The following is a 20737-nucleotide window of genomic DNA, read 5'->3' as shown; positions in this document are numbered from 1 at the left end:
TTGGCCCTGCGCGGGGAGGGGGGCGCGCACGGTCTCCACCACCCCATACCCCCCCTGCCAGGGCCGCCCCCGCCGCCGCTCGGCTTCCCGGCGCGCCGGCCCCAGCGTCTCCCTAGAGCTCCCGCCCTTTCGGCCTCTCGTTGGACGCAGAGGGGGTGCGCTTCAGAATGTGGGGACCCCTAATCTTGGGTCAGAGGGCAGTTTGGCGCCCCCTTCTCCAGCAGGGCGGAGGGGAGTGGCGGAATTCCAGCTAAACCCAGCTTTACAAGGACTCCAGGCCAGGTGCTGATCAGCTTGGACGCTGGGGTCCGAAATTCTCTTTCCAACCCCCTGGGGGTGCGTGGGTGGGTGACCGAAGTCAGGAACACTAGCGACACTTTTTTTTAAACAAAACTTTATTGATAATAGTTTTCAAATATGTTTACAACAGCACACTGTTCAAGAGGAAGTTGCGTCCTTCGCAGCACACAGGTTGAATCACCCCCGCGCCCACCCGGGGTCCCACCCCAGGCCTGAGAGCTCCTCCTAGGATGGGGAGAAATGATGAGTGGAACAAATGTGGGGATGAATGGGGTGACTCCCGACTTTTCTATTCAGAGAGAAAAAACCACAAATGGGTGGTGGCAGTGGTGGTGGGGGGGGGAGAACCGGTGATTGACAGCTGACAGCTAAGCAGAGGAGGAGCGCCCAAGATGGGGGGTGGAGGGCGGAGGCTGCTGGGTGAATAAAATAAGCAGTCCCTCGCAGGAACCCTGGCCTTGAACCCGGGGGAGGGGGCGCTCTACCTCCTTCTGCGGTGATTGCCTTCCCAAATGACAGGAAGCTGGACATTAAAATCTAGCTGAGAATAAAATCAAGGAGTTTGGGGAGAGTGTTACTGGGAGGGACGACCCTCGGCTCGGGGCTTCCCCTCTTGTCTTTTCAGGGGACGACTCCTCTTTGGCAGGGAGAGGGGCAGCTGCTTTGTCTGGGTCCCGAAGCCCAAGAGTGAAGACAGGTCTGTTGGGAGCAGAACAGAGTAGGGGCTTCCTAAAGGGGCTGAGACCCTTCCAGGCTTGGCAGGGGATCCTGGGGAAGGGATGGGGGGAGGAGGCAGGAGAGATTAGCAGCTTGGGGGAGAGGTTCGAACCCCAGCTCCTTCCTTTACAGTCAGTCTGCTTCCCAGTTTTTGTTAAAAAAAAAAAAAAAAAAAGATTTGAAGAGGAGGGGCATGGGAAAGGGTGGGAGAGGAAGGACGGAGGGCGGCATTGGTGGAACTTAAATAAGATTGTAAATTGTATTTTTAAAAAAAATTATACCAAGTGGCCCACTGAACATGTCACTAAAATCTCTCCTTCCCTGGCAGGATTATTCTGAAGGCAAGGTTGGCTTTTCATTCATTCGCCATTACAGAGTGGTGCCTGTCGGGTTTTTTGGGGGGGGAGGGGGAGGGGTGGCTGTAGTTAAGTTTGGGCCCCTCTTGCCACACCCTGTCCCTGAAACCAGGGAGACCTGGTCTGACCTGAAGAAGGGAAGAACTGAGAAACTCATTTAAAACAGGCAGAAGTGGGCTGGGGTGGGGGGCTGTGGAAGGAAGGCAAAAGCAGTGGGTGGGGAGGCAGGAGGGCAAAGGGGGTGAGGGGGAGCAGCTGGTGTTTTGACCCAAATACCTGGACTTCCTGCTCCCCCTACCGTGGAGGGTGGGGCTGGGCGGGTTAAATTAGATGCAAGGAACTCTGGGGCCCTCTGGCTGTTCAATCCAACCCTCCCACCCCCCCACCAAAAAAAAAAAAGGAAAGAAAGAAAACCCATGGGGGCACAGGCACACCCCTAGAACTCAGAAAACTCCTTGCCACACTTCTCATTGATAGAGACTCGGATCTCTTCCTCCTCATAGTCGTCAAAGTTACTTGTGTCCCCAGGGCCTTTAAACTTTGGTATGAAGGGAGCTTCCACCTGGAGAGGGGTCAAGAACCACTCAGACCTCAGCAGTCAACATAATCATCATTACAACAATAAATGTGAATGGGTTAACACTCATAACATAACTTACTTTGACCCAGGCCTGAGCTTAGCATTAGTGTGGACTCATCTTAAAAATCTTATAGAGACTTCCCTAGTGGTCCCGTGGCTACAACTCTGTGCTCCCAAGGCAAGGGGTCCAGGTTTGATCCCTAGTCGAGGAACTAGAGCCCACATGCTGCAACTAACAGTTCACATGCTGCAACTAAAGGCCCAGTGCAGATGAATAAATTAAAAAAAATAATTTTATAGCCAACACATTGATGGGCAAATTATTAATACTTTCCAGAGAGAGTAGTCTCCTGCCCAAGGTCACAGAGTGGCCAAATGACTCTGCAACTCTGTTTCTAGACCCCAACTGCTCTAAGTTGCCACATCTAGATTCACCCAGAGCCTGAAGGCTATTTTTAGATTCCCCTTCCCTGTTCATCTCTCCATTGGTAATACTCCTCCCTTCTCCCCAACCCCCCAGAGCACCTGAGGAAGGAAGGGGGTGCCCTACCTTCCTCTGGTAGATGGCAATCCAGTCAGTTGTGGCAAACCACTTGTGGTTCTTGATATCATTGACCCCATTCTTGAGGTTCCCAAAGCGCTTGGTGAGGTCCACTTGTAGGAGGTTGCGCAGCAGATCCTTCAAGTCAGAGCTGAAGTGGGATGGAAACCGCACCTGGAGAGTGGATAACACAGAAAGACTGAGAAACTCCTCTGGAGTTTGGGGAGCCCAGCACACTGCCTTCCTCACCCAACAGTCTTATTGGGTGGAAGACCCCAAACTGGATTGTGTGTTGGAATCCCATTTAAAACAGCTTGTTGGGCCCACTGGAGTTTCTGATTCAGGAGATCTGGGTAGGGCCTGAGAGCTTATATTTCTAGCCAGTGCCTGGGCTATGCTGATGCTGCTGGAAAGGGGACCACTTTGAGAACTGCTGCAGCAAGGTAAGAGCTATGATGTTCCCATTTGATTTTTTATTTTTCTGGCCTCACTGTGAGGCTTGTGGGATCTTAGTTCCCTGACCAGGGACTGAACCTGGATCCTTGGCAGTGAAAGCAGAGACTACCTACTGGACTGCTAGGGAATTCCCGAGGTTCCCATTTTACAGAAGAGGAAACTGAGGCTTGGCAGGGTTAAACAGCTTCCCTAAGGTCACACTGAGGAGCAGGACAGGTTGGTTCCATATGTGGGGTCTGATGGACTCCAAAATGTGCATCCTTAGCCACAGCTTCTTAAGGCAGCTCTGCTGGGGTTAGGGTACTTCAGAAATATTCATGTTTCAGAGAGAAATAATTGTTTTTCTATTTCTCTCTCTCTGCATAGCTAAGGCTCTTCCATTCTTTAAGGCTCAGTGTAACTCTTCCAGAAACTTCCCCCAAATGCTTTGAGGCTACAGCCTTGTATATAAGTAGTCAGTGGATTTACAGCTGCAAGAACTGACTTCAGCACCGCTCTGCTTCTTACATGCTGTGTGACCTTGGCCACCACCTTAACCTCTCTGGGCCTGTGCCTGCCTCTCTGGCACGGGGCAGATATCCCAAGGCTGCATGAGGGAGATAATCCCACTGCGGGTGCGTGGGAACTGTAAAATGCTACAAAGAAGGGAGTCAAGCTCAGCTTCTCCTCTCCCCCTCAGAAACTTCTTTGACTTTTTTTCTCCCCACTCTGGGCCATTTTCTTGGCAACCTCTATTCTGCCTTGTGGCAGACACCTCATCTTTCCCTTTTTTAACGACTCCACTTTGTAGTTGGTGACTCTCTTAAACCTCCCTGAGAGCCAAGTGGCTTGATTCCCCAGTTCTGAGATGGATGAGACTCAGAGAAGCACAGATATTGGCTTGAGGTTTCAAAGTTGATGGATGGCAGAGCTGGGACTTAGAACCAGGTCTGCCCACCGAGGCTGAGCTGGGAGCCACTTCCACCACTTTCTGAGCCAGGTGGAGGGATGGCTGGTCCTCCAGGGGAGGTGGGTGAACCGAAGGCAGACTTGGGGTTCCCAGCCTCTTTCGGGACAACGGTGCTGTGTAATCCTGAACCAGACATGTCCAATCTCTGGGCCTCAGCTTCCTTCTCCCTCACAGTGCTGTACGACTCAGGGGGTGCACGGGGCAGTAGGTACTTAATGCACTCTAGGGCTCTAACAGTTCAGCCACCCCTTACCCACATCCTCCAACCTAGAAAGTCTGCATTTGGGAAACGAGGTGGGGCTATATGTCCTGGGTGACTCCCTGTAGGGCTCTAGGGTAGTGCTTGGGAACTAAACACCCTTGCTTTTCTGATGTCAAACTTATGGAAACTCAGGCTAAGAGGGTCACACAGAGGTGAGATGAGCCTCATGTCAGGCAGGGCAGGAGTTTGAGTGAAGCCTGGGGTTTTGGAAACCCGTGGAGTTTCGGCACTGAAGGTCCAGAGATGAGTGAGGCTGTGTGAAGTGGTGGCCTCAGTGTGGTGGGTGTGTCTGGTATCACCACCTGGCCCGACTTCATCAACTTCTAGATTGTTCTTTTGGTTTTTCTTTGGTTGCCCCTTGAGGTATGCGGGACTTAGTTCCCCAACCCAGGGATCAAACCCAAGCCCCCTGCAGTGGAAGCAAGCGCGGAGTCCTAAACGCTGGGCCATCAAGGAATTCCCGAGATTGTTCTGACAGTGATGAGCAGGGCTCCACAGTGGGCAGGATGGTCTTAGGGCTGAGCCCCCTACATCCGGGCCTCACCTTCCCAGAGACAATCTTCTCGTAGATCTGGATGGGCTGGTCGGCAAAGAAGGGCGGGTAGCCTGCGGCCATTTCGTAGATGAGGACCCCCAGGGCCCACCAGTCCACAGCTTTGTTGTAGCCCTGGAGGGAGAAGGGTGAGGTGCAGGTGTGAGGAGGAGGGTTAGGAGGGGCGCGGGCGGAACAGGCCTCCGGGTGGTGGGAGGGCTTGGGAGGTGCCTACTTTACTCAGGATGATCTCGGGGGCCAAGTACTCGGGGGTCCCACACAAGGTCCAGGTGCGGCCTTTCACACGCTTGGCGAAACCAAAGTCTGTCACCTGCGGGCACAGGATGGGCGGTTGGCTGGGAGGGCGGGAGGGTTCAGGCCGGGGCCGTCTGGGGCTGCCCCCTCGCCCGGCCCAGTGGGCACCTGAATGTAGCCCTGCTGGTCGATGAGGAGGTTCTCTGGCTTCAGGTCCCGGTAAATGAGATCAAGCGAGTGCAGGTACTCAAAGGTCAGGACAATCTGGGCGGCGTAGAAGCGTGCGTGGGGCTCACTGATGGAGATAACAGAGGAGGGGATGGGTGAGTGGGAGTGGCCATACCCACGGCACCTGCCCACCCTAGAGCAGTCCAGCAGGTGGGCCTGTGGAGCTGCCTCCAGCCTAGGTGATCATGATGCATCAGCAGATGGAGAAGGGGAATGACAACACACTCCAATATTCTTGCCTGGGAAATCCCATGGACAGAGGAGCCTGGCAGGGCTACAGTCCATGGGGTTGCAAAGAGTCAGACACGACCGAAGCGACTAAACAACAAGGAGGTGGATTTGTCAGTTTCTCTTGTGTGAGTACTCTAAGAAGCTAAATAATGAAAAGCCTTATTTTGTGATTAAAAAAAAAAAAGCACCCACAGAGCAACCTTCTTCATCTACAGCCCCAGACTGGAGACAGCCCATGTGTCCATCAGCAGAGGAATGGAATCACAGGTTGCAACAGATTCATACAATGGGATCGGACCCAACACCACCACCAGGACAAATGAGGAATATACCCAACAATGTGGCTGGGTCTCAAAATGATTATGTGAAGCAAGAGAAGAAAGGGACAAAAGAATATGAACGGTGTGAGTCCATTTATATCAAGTCCAGACCCAGACCAAACGCACTTATGGTGTTTGAAAGCCAGAAACGACGTTGGCCTTTGTTGGGCCGGTGATTTGCCTGGAAAGGAATTCGAGGGAATTTTCCAGGATGATGGCTACACACATATGTGCAGCTGTCAAAACTCATGGAACCGGGTTTTGAAAACCTGTGCATTTTATTGTACATAAAATGTATTGCTAAATAAATAAGTAAAATAAAACGAGAGCATAAATTTAAAGGACATAACATCACCCACTCACGGGGTGACACCTAAGTTACTGTGTTTGTTTTGTTTCATGGTAGTTGAGATACTGTAGATTCAGATTCCTCAGCTCAGGGGGAACGAGAACCCACCGGAACCCCGAGAGACCACTTCCAAGGATGATGCCCATGGACAGCCCCAAGGTGGTGGGGTGGGGCGTCGGGCTCACCTGAACCTCCCGATCCGTCGCAGGTGTGAGAACATCTCCCCACCGGGCACGTACTCCATGACCATGTATAAATTTGAGTTGTCCTGCGGGAAGCAGCAAGTGATCAGGGCTCTGCTCCCCAAGCTCCGGGCCCCATCTGCAGGCCTAGTGCCCTGGCCCGGCAGGTGTTCAGAAAGTGACAACCACCATCCTGGCTCCCAGGCGGAGCGCGTCCCACGTGCCAGGCGCTGTGCTCACCAGTTACCTGTCTCATTTCCTTCTGCCCGAGAGAAACTAGGGGCAGCCGTCATCCTGCTCACGGGGGCCCAAAGTGAGGGCCGGTTAGGGGTACATGAGGGAACTGGCCGGCATCGGGGCTGCAGTCAGAACTCCATGGTGGCTCATGTCTGTGACTGTCCTGAGCAAGGCTCTTGGGGCCACGGTTTTATCATCTGTCAACTGGGACCAGGATGGGCTACAGAATTTGTGGGGCCCCCCAAATAAAAGTGTGAGGCCCCTTGTTAAAAAACTTGATTACAAATTTCAAGAAGGTGGCAGCAGAGGCTTCAACTAAGTGCAGGGCCCTTGTGACTGCAGGGGTCACAGACCCTGAGTGGCCTTTCCCAGCTCTCGCAGTCAAGGCTTAGGATGATGCCCAAAACAGCTCACACAGGGCGCTCATGCTGTGCTTTGAATTGTTATGGCAGCCCCAAGTGGGGACTGCCACGATACCCATTATACAGATGAAGAAACCAAGGCTCAGGGGAGTAAAGTCCCTGGCCAGGGTCACACGGCCAGGAAGAACAGGGCTGGCACTGGAACCCAGGCTGAGTGGCATGGCTTGTGGCCATGTGTCAGGTTCTTGCTATAAACGGAGTGATGATTTTGAGGGACGTTATCCAGACTGAGGGACTAGCCCCAGGGTATCAAGCTAGAGGCTGGCAGGCCCAGTTGAACTTGGGGCTATCAGAGCCCCAGGCTGATTTTCACGCCCCCGCCCCATCAGTGGACAGCCACTGGTGGTGATCAGCCTGGCTCCGGCTCTGGGAACCCAGAGGCTGCACTGCCTGGCAGCGGCCCCGGTCTGCCGCCACTGGAACCCCACCTTGAAGGAGAACTCGAGTTTGACAAGGAACGGAAAGTTGACCGCCTGCAGGATGCGCTTCTCATTCAGGGTGTGCTCAATCTGTTTCAGCTTCACCACCTGCAGGAGTGGGAGGGGAGAGTGGAGAAGACGGGGTGTGAGCGAGTCCTTTCCCTCCTGACCACCCAAAAAAAAGGAGAGGTGCCAGGGCCGGGCCAGGTCCTTCATCTAGAATTGTATGAGTGGGGACTTCCCTGGTGCTCAAGTGGTGAAGAATCCGCCTGCCAATGCAGGGGACACGGGTTTGATCCCTGGTCTGGGACAATGCCACATGCCATGGGGCAGCTAAACCCATGCATCACAACAAGTGAGCCTGTGAGTCCCAACTACTGAAGCTCACATGCCCTAGAGCCCATGCTCCGCAACAAGAGAAGCCATGGCAATGAGAAGCCCGTACACCACATAGCAACTAGAGAGAACTCCCACTCGCCGCAACTGGAGAAAGCCTGTGTGCACTGCACAACAAAGACCCAGTGCAGTCATAAATAAATAAATAAGCTTTGACCTAAAACACACACACACACACACACACACACACACACACGCTGTTTTAGTGCCTGGGGACTGTCAAGCCCTGGGCCAGGTGCCTGTCCCCACATGGCATGCAGTCATGCAATTCAGGGCAAGAACACATGAGTCACCAGGCCACAGGGGTCAGAGCCGTGGTGGGGGAAGCTGGGGGCCTGTGGATGCCCAGATAAGGCACCCGGTGAAGTCTGAGGAGTCAGAGAAGACTTCTTGGAGGAAGGGGCAGCTGAGCTGAAACAGAACATACAAGCAGAAGGGGCACCCAAGGGGTGGGGGGTTTAGAAATACCTTCCTTGCAACTAGAGCGCACCCCTCCCCACAATCCACCTGAACCCAGGGCTAATTCCTCCTCCGCCCTCAGCCATCCCCAGCAGCCGCCTCACACACTGACAGGAATCCTGAGGAGGATGCACTGGGAACATGCATGTCTGGAAGTCCAGATGCAGAGAAGGGAAGTGTGGTGCCCAAGGTCACATGCAGCTAGTCAACCTCAGACCAGCTTGTCACACGCACGCAATCTGGCCCCTCGGTCAGCTCTGAGCCCCACTGCAATGGGGCTTCTTCTGCTTTGTTCACGACATCCTCTGGGTCTATACCTGCACTGTCCAGGACAGTCCACGCTAGCCACGTATGACTGCTGAGTACTTGAAACCTGGCTGGTTGACTGACAGATGGAGTTTAAAATGCAAAGTATCTTGGGGCTTCCCTGGTGGCTCAGTGGTAAAGAATATGCCTGCCAATGTCGGAGATGTAGGTTTGATCCCTGATCCGGGAAGATCTCACCTGCCTCAGAGCAACTAAGCTCACGTGCCACAACTACTGAGCCTGTGCTCCACAACGAGAGAAGCCCCTGCAATGAGAAGCCTGTGCACCACAACTGGAGTAGCCCCCGCTTGCGACAACCAGAGAAAAGCCTGAGCAGCCACAGAGACTCAGCAGAGCCCAAAAAAGATGTTTTAAACAATAAAAGTCAAAGTATTTAAAATGAAAATTTAAAAACTGATACTCAGTGCAGTTACTGGGCAACTTTCAAGCCTGCTTGGAACAACTTGGGCTATGTGAACCTGCTTTTTCAACTTGTCTTTTTCTTTTCTTTCTAGTGAAAATGAACCTCCAAACGAAGATGTGTTCTAAGTGTAAAGTACACTCTGGATTTCTAAGACTTAGTATGGCAAAAAGAATGTAAAGTGTCTCATTAATGATATTTATACACTGGATACATATGTTGAAATGATAATATTGGAGATATACTGACTTAATTACAACACATTGTTAAAATGAATTCCACTTGTATTTTTTTAAAGCTCTTAAAATGAGGGTTCTAGGGAATTCCCTAGTGGTCCAGTGGTTAAGACTCCATGCTCTTATGGCTGAGGGTCTGGGTTCGATCCCTGGTCAGGGAACTAAAATCCCATAAGCCACTTGGGCAAATAAATAAAAATAAAACGAGGAGTCTAGAAAATGTACAACCATTTGTGATATATTTCCTGGACAGTGCTGCTGTAGAGCATTTTGTCTGGCAAAAATATTTACAGAAAGGAGGTCTGTGTAGACATCACTCCCCTCATGCTGGAAAATGCTTGGCTTTCTCGAGACAGGCTAGGTGTCTGATGCCGCATCCATGCTGGGATTGACACTGGTGGCTCCCGGGGAGGGGAAGCTTTCTGAAGGCAGCATGGTACCCTTCCTGCCCCCAGGTCTGGCACGTTATGGAGGTGCTCCAGGCGATGACCACTGCCCAGGCAGAGCCCTGGTAGCCGGGACCCGGGCCGTGTCGCAGGGCCAGACTCACCTTCTGTTTGTCGAGGATCTTCATGGCGTAGTGGTTCCCGGTCTCCATGTGCTTCACCAGCATCACCCGCCCGAAGGAGCCCGTACCCAGGGTCTTGATTCGTTCAAACTGATCCAAGTGGGCTGTGTTCTGCAGGCAGAGGGCTCTGGAGGGTCAGGGACCACCCCAACCCCTGCAGCTTGCGCGGCCCAAGTTTGGAGTGTCCCCTCTGCCACCAGCAGAGGGGGCCATGGGCACCGGGTGGAGCAAAGCTGGTAAGGACGGGGGCGGAAAAACAAGATGGCAGAGGGCGCATTCCTTAAGGCTGGTGGCAGGGTCCGGATCCAGCCCTGGCCAGGGGCCCAGGAGCTGCTGGCAGCTGCCTGGGGGGGCAGGGGCCACCCGTTGGAAGGGGGTGGTGGGGTGGAGGAGCCTGGCAATGTGTGATCCGGTGCCCCCATGAGCATCGATGGGGTTAATGAGGGCAGGTGAGGTGCCTCTACAGGGCCCCAAAATCCTAGCCATGTCACCTGGATGTGGTTGGGGGTGAGGGGGCCGTCAGTCACACCTCCCGGGACTCTGTACCCAGGGGGCTTACCTGAGCAGGATTTTCCCATTTTTTAAGAAAATCTTCTTTGGCTTTGGCTAAGAACTCTTTCACTGAAACAAAGAGAGGAAGACAGTGAGGTGAAGACCCCATGTTGCTGGCATGGGCCCAGGCTATTCCTGGGGAGATGCTGATTTGTGCTAAGTGGGGTGCAGTCGCCTTAACCTAGAGCCTGACCTTCTCCCTGTGCCTTTGGGTGTCCTGGCTGAGTCTGAGGGTAATCCTGGGTGGGTGGCGGGGCCTGATCTGGGCTGGGGTATGGGGCCTCTTTACTACAGACAGCTGGGGTCCAGTCTCAACTCTGTCTACAATGGGGGACAGGGCGACTTGGGGGGTTACTCTTGGTGGGGGGACAGAGAACAGTGCCCGGGCCAGCCCACCCCCACTCGCCCCAGTTTTGACCGACATTCCAGGGCCAGGGACGACGCCAGCCGAGGTATTTATAGCCTCTGGATTTGGCGGCTCCTCTGGTCCCTTCTCTGGGGAGGCCGGCCCGGGTGGAGGCCTCTGGGGCTCGGGTAGCAGGCGCCCTTGGGGGGTTCAGCTGTTGCCTTGGCCCCCAGCTGGCTCCATTCCCGCCTTTGCCAATGGAGGGCCCCTGGCTCCTGAGCCGCTTCAGAGAAAGCCTCGCCTGATGCCTGCCCGCTACAGGCCCCTCAGCAGCCCCAGGTGAACGCTACCATCCAGCTAGCATTGAAGATTTCCCTGTGGACCCTGGGCTTGCTACTTTGTGTCCACTCTCTCCTTTGGTTCACTTGCCCCCCACATTCCTTTTATGGGTTCTTCCCATTCACCACCCCCCTGAACTGAAGCCTGAAAACAGGCATTCCCACCAGTGTGGAGCAGCACCCCGGCAAAGTAGGTAGGGGCCAGGACTCTGGGATAAGATCAAGTTCAGCTCCTGACCTGGTCCCTAAGGAGCTGTGTGACTGACCTCTGGGCCTCAGTTTTCCTTATCCGTAAACTGGGGATAATAATCGTAATGCTCCAGTAGGGTAGTTGTAGGGACTAAAGGAGTTAATCTTGGCAAAGGGGGTTTGGATGGTGGCTGGCACAGGGTGTAAGTGCTATGTAAATGTCAGCTATTAATCTTGCTGTGAAGTATTTTTTAAGTTTTTGGGGCCTCATGGCATGGCAGGCAGAACTTCCCTGATGAAGGATGGGACTCGCGCCCCCTACCTGCAGTGGAAGCGTGGAGTCTTCAGGGAGGTTCAAGTGTATTTTAAAATAGAGGTATAAAATACAGGTAGAGCACTGAATGCTCAGATCTTGAATGCATGGCCTGATGGACTCTAGCAGTATGGACCTGTCCTTGCAACGGCCCACCTGGGGCCAGCCGTGCTGCTGTTCGGGACCCTCTCTGTGTGTCAGCTCTGTGACACACTCAATGCTTTCCACGCTTAACTCCTACACTGATGGCTCAGAGCTGCTATTACTCTTATTGGACAGATGAGAAGACTGGCCTCTGACCACTTTCCAGACAGTCCCTCACACCCACGAGATTAAGTGCTTTGTTTCTGACGGGTCCCAGGGCACCAGGGTGGCCCACGGACAGAGCTATCCTCAACCCTGATGTCCCTGGGACGGTTGCCACCCTGAGAGGGTCCTGCACACTTGTACTTTGGCTTTGCCTGTTATTTGCCTATCTCACCCGTAGGCAGTGCCAGGAATGCCCACAGCCTTGTGGGTAGCCACACCCCTCCCCCCATCAATCCTAAGACTCTCCCTCAGTGTTCCAAGAGAAGAGCCTTCTGTGGGGGGCCACAAGAGTGGCAGATGGAGGACAGATAGTTGGCTAGGAAAGCCCTATGAAGAATGACTGGGCAGAGAGGGGGCAGTCAGGAATGGCCGAGGGTCCTCGCTTGGTATGCCTGGCTGAGCCACCAACTTGTCTGAGAACTCTCCGAGCCTGGGGGCTGCACGGCTTGCAAGGGTTTCACTAGCGGAATCTTTCTTGACATACGACACCTTCCTTGGAAACCTCCAAACGTACACGCTGAATGCTGGATGAAGGTGGGCAGGGGGGCAGGGGGGTGAAGTACCCTCTTGGGACTCTACCGTCATCCACCCAAGAAGGCAGAGAGGAGTGCATTTGAGAGGACTCCAGGAGAAAAGCAGGTCCTGCTTCTTCTTTTCCTCTCAGTTGTCCCTGAGAAATGCCACATCCTGTTTTTTCCCAACGTGGTGGGTCAGCGTCTCTGTCTGTTGGTACCCCACTAAGAGGCTCCACAAGGACACCTTGATCCTGACACAGCCTTGCTCCGACCTTTCCAAAGTGCGGGAGGGACCAGGCTATGTGCGCTCTCATCAGCTTGCCAGATTTGGGGGTGAGGGACAGGGTGTGGCAGTGGCAGGAAGAGAGGGCAGATAAAGAGGAATAATGATGGGGGGAAAACCCAGCCAGGAGTCCCCATACTCACCTCTGCTTCCTGCCTCTTCCAGCAGAGGGTACAAGGGCGGGGAGTGGAGTGGGATGGGGTGATCGGGGGCCCGTCTGCCCGTGGCCAGGGAGGCTCAAGGTGCTGGTTGCGGCTTAGGTGCCCAGAGGGTATGGCGCAGGTAGCCCAGGAGGCGGACAATCAGATGGCCCCAGAGAAGCAGCTGCAGCCACAGCTGGAAGGTGGTCTCTGAGTCCCCATCCCAGCCTCTGCCTGACCCCGGATCCATCCCAGGCCGCCCTGACTCTCCCAGGAACAGGGAAACCAGGAATACAGCAGAGTCTCTGAGCTGAGTTCCTTGGGAGGGCCTGGGGGTGGGGGTGGACAGGGGAGGAGGAGCTGGTTGCTAGGGAAGCGTTTAAAGGTACCTGCTCCCAGCTGGCCAAGGTTGGTAAAGGCCCTCCTTGGCAGCAGGTGGTGGGAAGAGTCTCCTGAGGGTGTCCCTCCTGGCTAGCCTGCCTGCCCTGGGGGCGGGGTGCTAAAGCTAACTTCCTGTTCCAAGGACTTCACTGCTCCCTGCTGCCAGGCCCTGCCTTTCTCAGTGGGTGCTAGACTGCCCAGAGGATGGCATCCAATGTGCCCAGGGCAGTGCCCACTGGGGAGCGGAAGGAGTTAAGGCTCAGGCCCAGGCAGCAGCCGGGGCCTCCCTGGGGGTCAAGGAGGCCCCAGAACTCCATTAATTAGCTGAAAGAGCAGCTGGAGAGAAAGGCGGAGGTGGGGGGGGGGGCAGTTACAAACACCCTATCTCCTCCCGCAAGTGCTCTTTGAAGCTAGAGCCCTCAAATTTGGCTACTTTGAGAGAGAAATGGGTAACACTAACTCAGCCCTGCTCCTGTGCAGGGGCGGAGAGGGGCATGGCATCCCGGGATGTCCTTGGCCTCTGTCAAACCTTGCCCTGTGCTTGGCTCTGCTCTCAGCCCAGAAAGTCCAAACCGGAAACGAAACGCTAAACCCAGGGGTGGGGGAGGGGGAGGCAGCTTTGACTATCTTCCTCCTTCTTTCCAGATCCCCAAAAGAAGTGCAGGGTCAGTGGCAGCTACTTATTCCCGGGAGTGCCCGGCAACCTCGGCCCCTGCTGACAACAGGAAGTGCCAGAGAAGGGAAACCCAGCTAGCTGCTGTCTTTGGAGACTGTAGGCCTGGCCTGCTCCTGTTTCCCACAGGAGGGGTACCAGCTTCCACCCTGGTCTGGATTCCATTTGGGCTCACAGGGAAAACAGCCCTCAAAAAGCCAGGGCCCCAGCAGGAGGCAGGATCCCAGCCTCAGATCTCCTCCCCCCTCCAAAAAAAAAATCTCAGGACCCTCTTTTCCTTGAAACCTGCTCGTCCTGGAGAGTCTGCGGCAGGAAAGCCAAGCCGTAGGCTAGGCCACCCCCTTGTCTGAGTTGGACCTCAACACTGGACTGGACCACTGCCTAGTACCACCTGGACTCCATCACTGAGCTGGACCAACCCCTACTCTGAGCTGAACCCTATCACTGAGCTGGTCTAACCCACGGCCTGGTCTGGGTCAGATCCCCACTCTGGGTGGATCATCCACCCCACCCCCCACCCCCTTGTCTGAACTAAACCACCCATCTCCACTCAGGGTTGTTTGGAAGGGTTTCCAGGGCCAGTCAGGGGTCCACAGCCTTTTCCTCTCCACTTGCTCCCTAAACTCTACTGTAATCCCTCCTTGATTTGAGGGTCAGAGAGTGCCTGGGAAGTTGCTATAGCAACAGGGCTCAGCCTCACCATCGTTAGGGTTGGAAGCCATCACTCAGTCTTCCTCTCAAAGCACCGGGACTACGGTGGCTGGGAAGGCTCATGAGACCTGCTGCACCAGCTTAGCTACTCATCACCAGAACCCTGCCTATAGGGGGAGCCAGGGAGTAGTGGGGTGGTGGCAGGAAGAGAAACCCAACCTGGGAGCCAGCGGGTGCAGGGGAGGGGCAGAGAGGACCCTCAAGCTTCTTTAAGCCCAGGTGGACGTAAAGGAAACGTGTCTTGGCAGGACCCTCTTGGGCACCTGTACAACTGCCAACACACAGACGGTGTTTGGCCCTCTCAGGCTTCTGTAGTATGTTACGAGGGCCACAAGTCTTCCCATCTATGGACCTCTTGGGGGCAATTCTCATTCTCAGCACGTGAATATTCTGGTCTCTGGGAGCTGGGGTAGGGGTTGGGGGAGGTCTGGAGGGCTTCCTTTTACCAGTCCTGTACCTTCTTCCATGGACTAGCTCTTAGGGGTACCTTTTTGGGCAGGGCAGCCAAGGCTGGAGCCCCAGTTGGCACCCGTCCCCAGGGCCTCTTGGGACTACTGCCCTCTCTCAATTCCTCTAGCTTGTTCAGAGCCCTGAGCTTGATCTTGTTTTTCCTCTGCCCTCTTAGCATCTTACCCAGGCTACCACCAGTGGCTTTGGCATCTTTGGGTACAGATTTCCCCCTTCCTTGGTGGCGCAGACGATAAAGAATCTGCCTGCAATGCAGGAGACCCGGGTTTGATCCCTGGGTCGGGAAGATCCCCTGGAGAAGGGAATGGCTACCCACTCCGGTATTCTTGCCTGGAGAATCCCATGGACAGAGGAACCTGGCGGGCTACAGTCCATGGGGTGGCAGAGTCTGACATGAGTGACTAACACTTTCCCCCACCCCATTCCCGGGCTGGTTCTGAATCCCTGCTTTCTTGAGAGGAGGCCAAGGCTGTCCTGCCCCAGCATGGAGACAGCAGCACAGGGGGCTGCAGGATGCCAAATGGTGCCTACTAAGGTTTGGCACGTTCCTTACTCTAGTTGAGCTGATGTCTGGCAGATAAAAGTCAGGTGCCCCCTGAAGGCTGGCCTGGCTACTTATCCCCACTCCCACCCCATCCTAGTTGTGGGAGAGGGCAAATTTTGTCTAACTCCAACCTCTCAGAATCAGAGCTTTGAAGCAAAGAGGGGCTTCTTTCCTCATCCTCTTCTTCTCCAAGAGCCCCTGCAAATCGCTGGAAGGAAGTACAGCTTAGGGTGTTTCCCAAAGTGTGACCAGGTCCCACTGGCTGGGGACGAACTGATGTTAAGGATATTTTGCCTTTCTAGTTACATTGTATTTTAAGGTGTACCAGAGAGAATATAACTGGTATAGCAATCCCATGATTTCATTTATATTTCTCAGGACGGATCGAAACTTACATCTGAACAAAAGTGAGTCAAAATTTTTATTTCAGTTAACAAAATAGAAGTGAATATAGTGAAAAATCAGGGGGCAGCTTGGAAATGTTTGAGTTGGGAAATTCTGGGGTCCAGGAATTTGGCTGGTAGATGGAAATGGATGTGAATCCTGCTTCTGTGGCATCATCTATGTCAAACTCAGAGAGCTCATTTGTAAAATTCAGGTAACAGCCTGTTATGAAAAATCACTCGAGCAGATAGATCTATGGAGACCATTTAGCCTGGCACATCCTAGCTGCCCAGTAAATAGTGGCTCTATTTTATCCTGATAGTCCCTTCCTGGGTGTCCAGCCTGTACTCTGAATTACCGGTTCCTTCCAGAGCTTCTGATCTTTTTCTTGGGAATCCTTTTCCCTGTGTGGCTTTGCCACCCCACCTCTCTCCACTGCATGTGTTTGATACGCCTTGAAAGTTTTCCAGGACTATGTCATCTCCCCAACTTTCAACTGAGTCACTGAAATATACAACTGCCTGCCTCTACCTTCCACCTCCGGGCCGGCCTCACCTGCTGGGGGCCCGGCCCCTCCCCCTCTGTCTAGTCCCCTCCAAGCTCATGCCCAGACCATTTTTGGTCACTACCCACCTGCTCCTCTGTCATCAAGCGCTCAGCTACAGGCACTTGCCTCCCTGTCCCCCGCCCATCGGTGACATGTCAGGCTTCTCCATGGCTGCTCAGCAGCTATAAGTTCTGCTATTTGAATCTGGGTGGAAATAAAGTTCCCTGGCTTCCATGCTTGGGTCTTTCTGGGAGGGAGCATTCAGGGAACTCAGACACTGGGATCTGAGACAAATAACTGGGAAAGGCATATTTGGATGTGGCCATTCCTTTTCAACTCTATTTCTGGGTAACTGGAAGGGGATCCTAGTTGAGGCCCAACTTTAGGGCTGGAGTGATGACAATTTGAGAGCCAGATGACTTGAGGAAGGAACTCAAGACCATTTCTGAAGGCATTTCCAGATACAGAATCTCTTTCCCTGGCTGGCTGGAAAAGGCCAATATGATTTGGGGGCTGAGGGTGGAAACAGGGCCCCCTCTGGGTGAACCTTGGGGATGATCACAATCTGTCTCTTGGCAAAGCAAGTCATTAGATGTCACCCACTACTCTTCCCAACTGTCATCCCTTGAGTCCTCTTTCTCACCATCCCAGCTCTAGCTGAATGAGCCCTGGTAAACTCACTCTTAATCCCCCACTTTTCATCCCAAGCAGGTAAAGAAGCCTGAGGGACTGGGTGAATGATCAAGCCTCAGTTGTGACACAACCATTTATTGAGGGGCCCGCCAAAGAGCCTAGAGCTCACTGCACAGCAGGAGATGGGAAGGGGCTCTCTGCTTAAACCCCTCACCCCCAAAGCCAAGGAAGAGGACGCATGGAATTCCAGCACGATTGGCTCAAACCTGGCTTTGCAAGCACAGAAGCAGTTCTCTAGGTTCACAAACAGTGTGAGACCCCAGCCGGGGACAGACGCTTGCTTGGAGAAGGAAGCACAAGCAGAGAAGCAGTGACTGACAGGATGAGAGAGGGGCAGAGGGACCCAGAAAGATCCTGTCCCCCATGCCAAGTGACACAGAAGGGAAAAACAATGCTGGAGGTGGCTCTGGGAAATGCTCAAGGGTGGGTTTGAAGGGGGGCTGTGATAAGGTGAAGAGGGGAAGGGCAGGAGAAAGATGGCGGGGGCTGGAGGGGGGAGGGGTGTGGTCACCAAGTGGCCAAGGTGCCTGTCGGGTGGAGGCAGACCCCAGAGCACTCCCAGGCCGGCAGAAGCCTGGGTCGGGGTTCGGCAGTGGGTCTCATCTGTGGAAGAGGTGAGTGAGGAAGTGGGGGATTAGAATCTGCGGAGAGGGACCAGGAAAGTAGGGAGTTGGGTGGTGATACGGCCCCATGTGGGGGCCCAGCGGTCATACGTGCCATGGGGTGGCAGTGACAGCTGAGGGGGGAGCACAGTCTTTGCAGTGGAGGGGAGGTCTTTGGCAACGGGGTTCCTACGAGGTTTTCTGCGGGCCCTGGGCCCCAACCTTGGACAGGCACGGGGAAGGGGCGCCTGGGGGTAAGCAGAGAGAAATGGGGGGGCGTGGGGGGAGGGGCCAAGCAGTGATGGACAGGGAGGAGGCTGGCAGCGCGAGGCCGGGATCGGGGTCACGGCCCGGGCACTCACCGCTTTCTTGCTCGCTGCCCTTCTTGGCGGCGGCGGCGTTGCCCATCGCGGCGGCGGCGGCGGCCGGGGCCGGTCCCGGAGCTGCGGCGCGGCGGGTGCTGGAGGCGGCCCGCGGCCCCAGAGCACGCTGGGCGGCGGCAGCGGCGGCCCCTCGGGTTGGCTGCGCTGGTTGAGGCGCCGCGACCCCCGCCCAGCCCCTGCTTCCCGCGTCTCTCCGCGCCCTCCCGCCCGGGAACCTCAGCCCAAGTCCGCTGCTGCTGTCCGTGACGCCCCCGCAGCTCGCAGCTCATTGGCCTAGGCCGCCCTGACTGACGGCGCTACGCTGCCATTCATTGGCCCTTCGCGACCCTCCCGCGCTGCCATAGGCTCTCGGCCTCATGACGCGCTCCTAGGACGCTTGGCCACTCGAGCGCTTGCGAGACCCTAACCGGGCGGGCCAACACGTCTGATTGGTGGAGGCTTCCGACAGGGCCCGGGGTCCGCCCAGCGAGGCTGCCAATTCGTGGAGGCGCGCTGTCCCGCAAGCCCCGGCAGAACGTTCAGTGTCAATCCCTGGGTGAGAGGGCGGGGCGGAGGCGCAGTCTGCTGCCCCGGCGCGCCGGCGGACGCTGGCTGGCGGCCGCGCAGCGCTCTGAGGCCCAGGAGGCGGTCCAGGCAGGCGTTCGCCCGGCCCCGTGCGCGCCGCAGTCCCCCGCCCCCGTTCAGTGCGGCAGCGGCTGCGGGCCAGCCAAGGTTGGCGCCTCGGCCCCCCCCCGAACCCCAACCCCGGCGCAGCCGCTGTCCACCTGCCAAGCGGGGGAGGGGCGCGGCAGGCGCCGCGGGTCATAGGTCGCCGGGCCGCCGGCCGTCGTCATTCATAAGGCCTGGCGCAGGATAGCAGCACCAGGGTCGGGTCCAGGATGGGACCCTGCTAGAGGAGCTTCAGGAGGATGCTGGGCTCTGGGAGTGGGGCACTCAGTAGACACCTCTTTGCTGGGTGCCTACCCTGGCCTCATACCAGTAAGAGCTGGCACTTGTTAAATACATTACTTTGCACCACACTCCTTTCAAGTGGGTACTGTTATCATCACTCCCATTTTACAGATGAGCAATCTGGGGCACAGCCAGATTGAGGATTCCCTCTGGGCAATGCAAAAGGAACCTCATCTCCTGGAACAGAGTAGCAAGATGCCCCTTCCTTCAGCGTGCGTGTGTGCATGATTAGTCGTGTCCAACTTTGTGACCCCATGGAATGTAGCCCACCAGGCTCCTCTGTTCATGGGATTATCCAGGTAAGAATACTGGAGTGGGTTGCCATTTCCTCTGCCAGGGGAATCTTCCCAACCCAGGGATTGAACCTGCGTCTTTTGTGTGTCCTCCAGAGGTAGGCAGATCCTTTACCACCTGGAAAGCCCCTCTTCCTTCAGGGTCCCCTTTAAATACAGACAGCGTGAGGACGGTCAGTTTCCCACCGCCACGTTTGTGACATTCGGGTCTGGCTCAGTCTATGCTGGGCTGGGGGTGGGGCGCTGCCTTGTACATTGTAGTGTTCAGCAGTATCCGCCCCCCCCCCCCCCCATGCCAGTAGAGCCTCATTTTCCTCTGCTACCTGTGACAGCTAAAACCATCTCTGCCATCCTGAGTCGCTTCAGTCGTGTCCAACTCTGTGCAACCCCATCGACTGGAGCCCTTCAGGCTCCTCTGTCCATGGGATCCTCCAGGCAAGAATATTGGAGTGGGTTGCCATCTCCTTCTCCAGGGGATCTTCCAAAGGGAGAGATTGAACCCTCATCTCTTAAGTCTCCTGCATCGGCAGGCGGGTTCTTTTACCACTAGTGCCACCTGCCACCAAAACCATCTCTAGACATTGTTAAATTGCCCTGGTTGGGGGCAAAACTGCTGCCCAGTTGAAACCACTGAGGTAGAGGAAAGCCCAAACAGGAGGTGATGCCAGGGGCAGGGGACTGGATGAGCTAGCCACCCCCTCAGTGTGGGGAGGCTGACTGGTCTCAGGTCTACAAGCCAACTGGCTGCTCTGAGCCTGGACTGGTATGACCTGTACACTCCACCCAGCAGCCATCTAGACCCATGTTCCTAAGTTCACCATAGTTTCAGGGAGAGAAGTCTGGGTTTTCCTGTGAATTATGGGGAAATGGCTCACCACTTCACCTGGGGATATGGAGTTACAAAGTTTAAGTAAAATTTAATACAAGTATTGATATGTGGGTCCTCAGAGAGCAACGATAATTTCTTCTGGTGGGTCAAGGTCATGACAAGTCTGAAAAATCACTGGTTATGCTCTATCTCGGAGAAGGCAATGGCACCCCACTCCAGTACTCTTGCCTGGAAAATCCCATGGGCAGAGGAGCCTGGTAGGCTGCAGTCCATGGGGTCGTGAAGAGTCGGACACGACTGAGCAACTTCACTTTCACTTTCATGCATTGGAGAAGGAAATGGCAACCCACTCCAGTGTTCTTGCCTGGAGAATCCCAGGGATGGGGGAGCCTGGTTGGCTGCTGTCTATGGGGTTGCACAGAGTCAGACACGACTGAAGCAACTTAGTATGCTCTATCTACAGAACAGCTGGGTTGCCTACGTTTTGACAAAAGAATCTTCCTGGACCTCAGTCTGGAATACAACTATGACAAGACAATAAAAAGAAGTGAGTAAGGGAGAAAGGGTCAGT

General features: G+C 54.9%; 2 protein-coding genes across 2 annotated transcripts; both read right to left on the bottom strand.

The window, feature by feature from the left end:
- Positions 1-377: 377 nt before the first annotated feature.
- Positions 378-18332, bottom strand: PRKACA (protein kinase cAMP-activated catalytic subunit alpha). The gene is made up of 10 exons (NM_174584.3): positions 18073-18332; positions 10282-10343; positions 9705-9833; positions 7346-7444; positions 6262-6344; positions 5117-5243; positions 4929-5024; positions 4706-4828; positions 2504-2668; positions 378-1935 (listed from the first exon to the last, which is right to left on the bottom strand). Exons 1-10 carry the CDS (start codon positions 18116-18118, stop codon positions 1810-1812), a joined length of 1056 nt encoding a protein of 351 aa, NP_777009.1. The 5' UTR covers positions 18119-18332; the 3' UTR covers positions 378-1809.
- On the bottom strand, positions 12717-14455 carry SMIM46 (small integral membrane protein 46). Its single transcript, XM_059888540.1, has one exon. It carries the CDS (start codon positions 12955-12957, stop codon positions 12805-12807), a length of 153 nt encoding a protein of 50 aa, XP_059744523.1. The 5' UTR covers positions 12958-14455; the 3' UTR covers positions 12717-12804.
- Positions 18333-20737: the final 2405 nt, after the last annotated feature.

Source organism: Bos taurus, chromosome 7 (assembly GCF_002263795.3).
Source record: "Bos taurus isolate L1 Dominette 01449 registration number 42190680 breed Hereford chromosome 7, ARS-UCD2.0, whole genome shotgun sequence".
Lineage (NCBI taxonomy): Eukaryota > Metazoa > Chordata > Mammalia > Artiodactyla > Bovidae > Bos > Bos taurus.
Note: the sequence above shows the minus strand (reverse complement) of the source record. Positions and strands in the feature narration are given on the sequence as shown.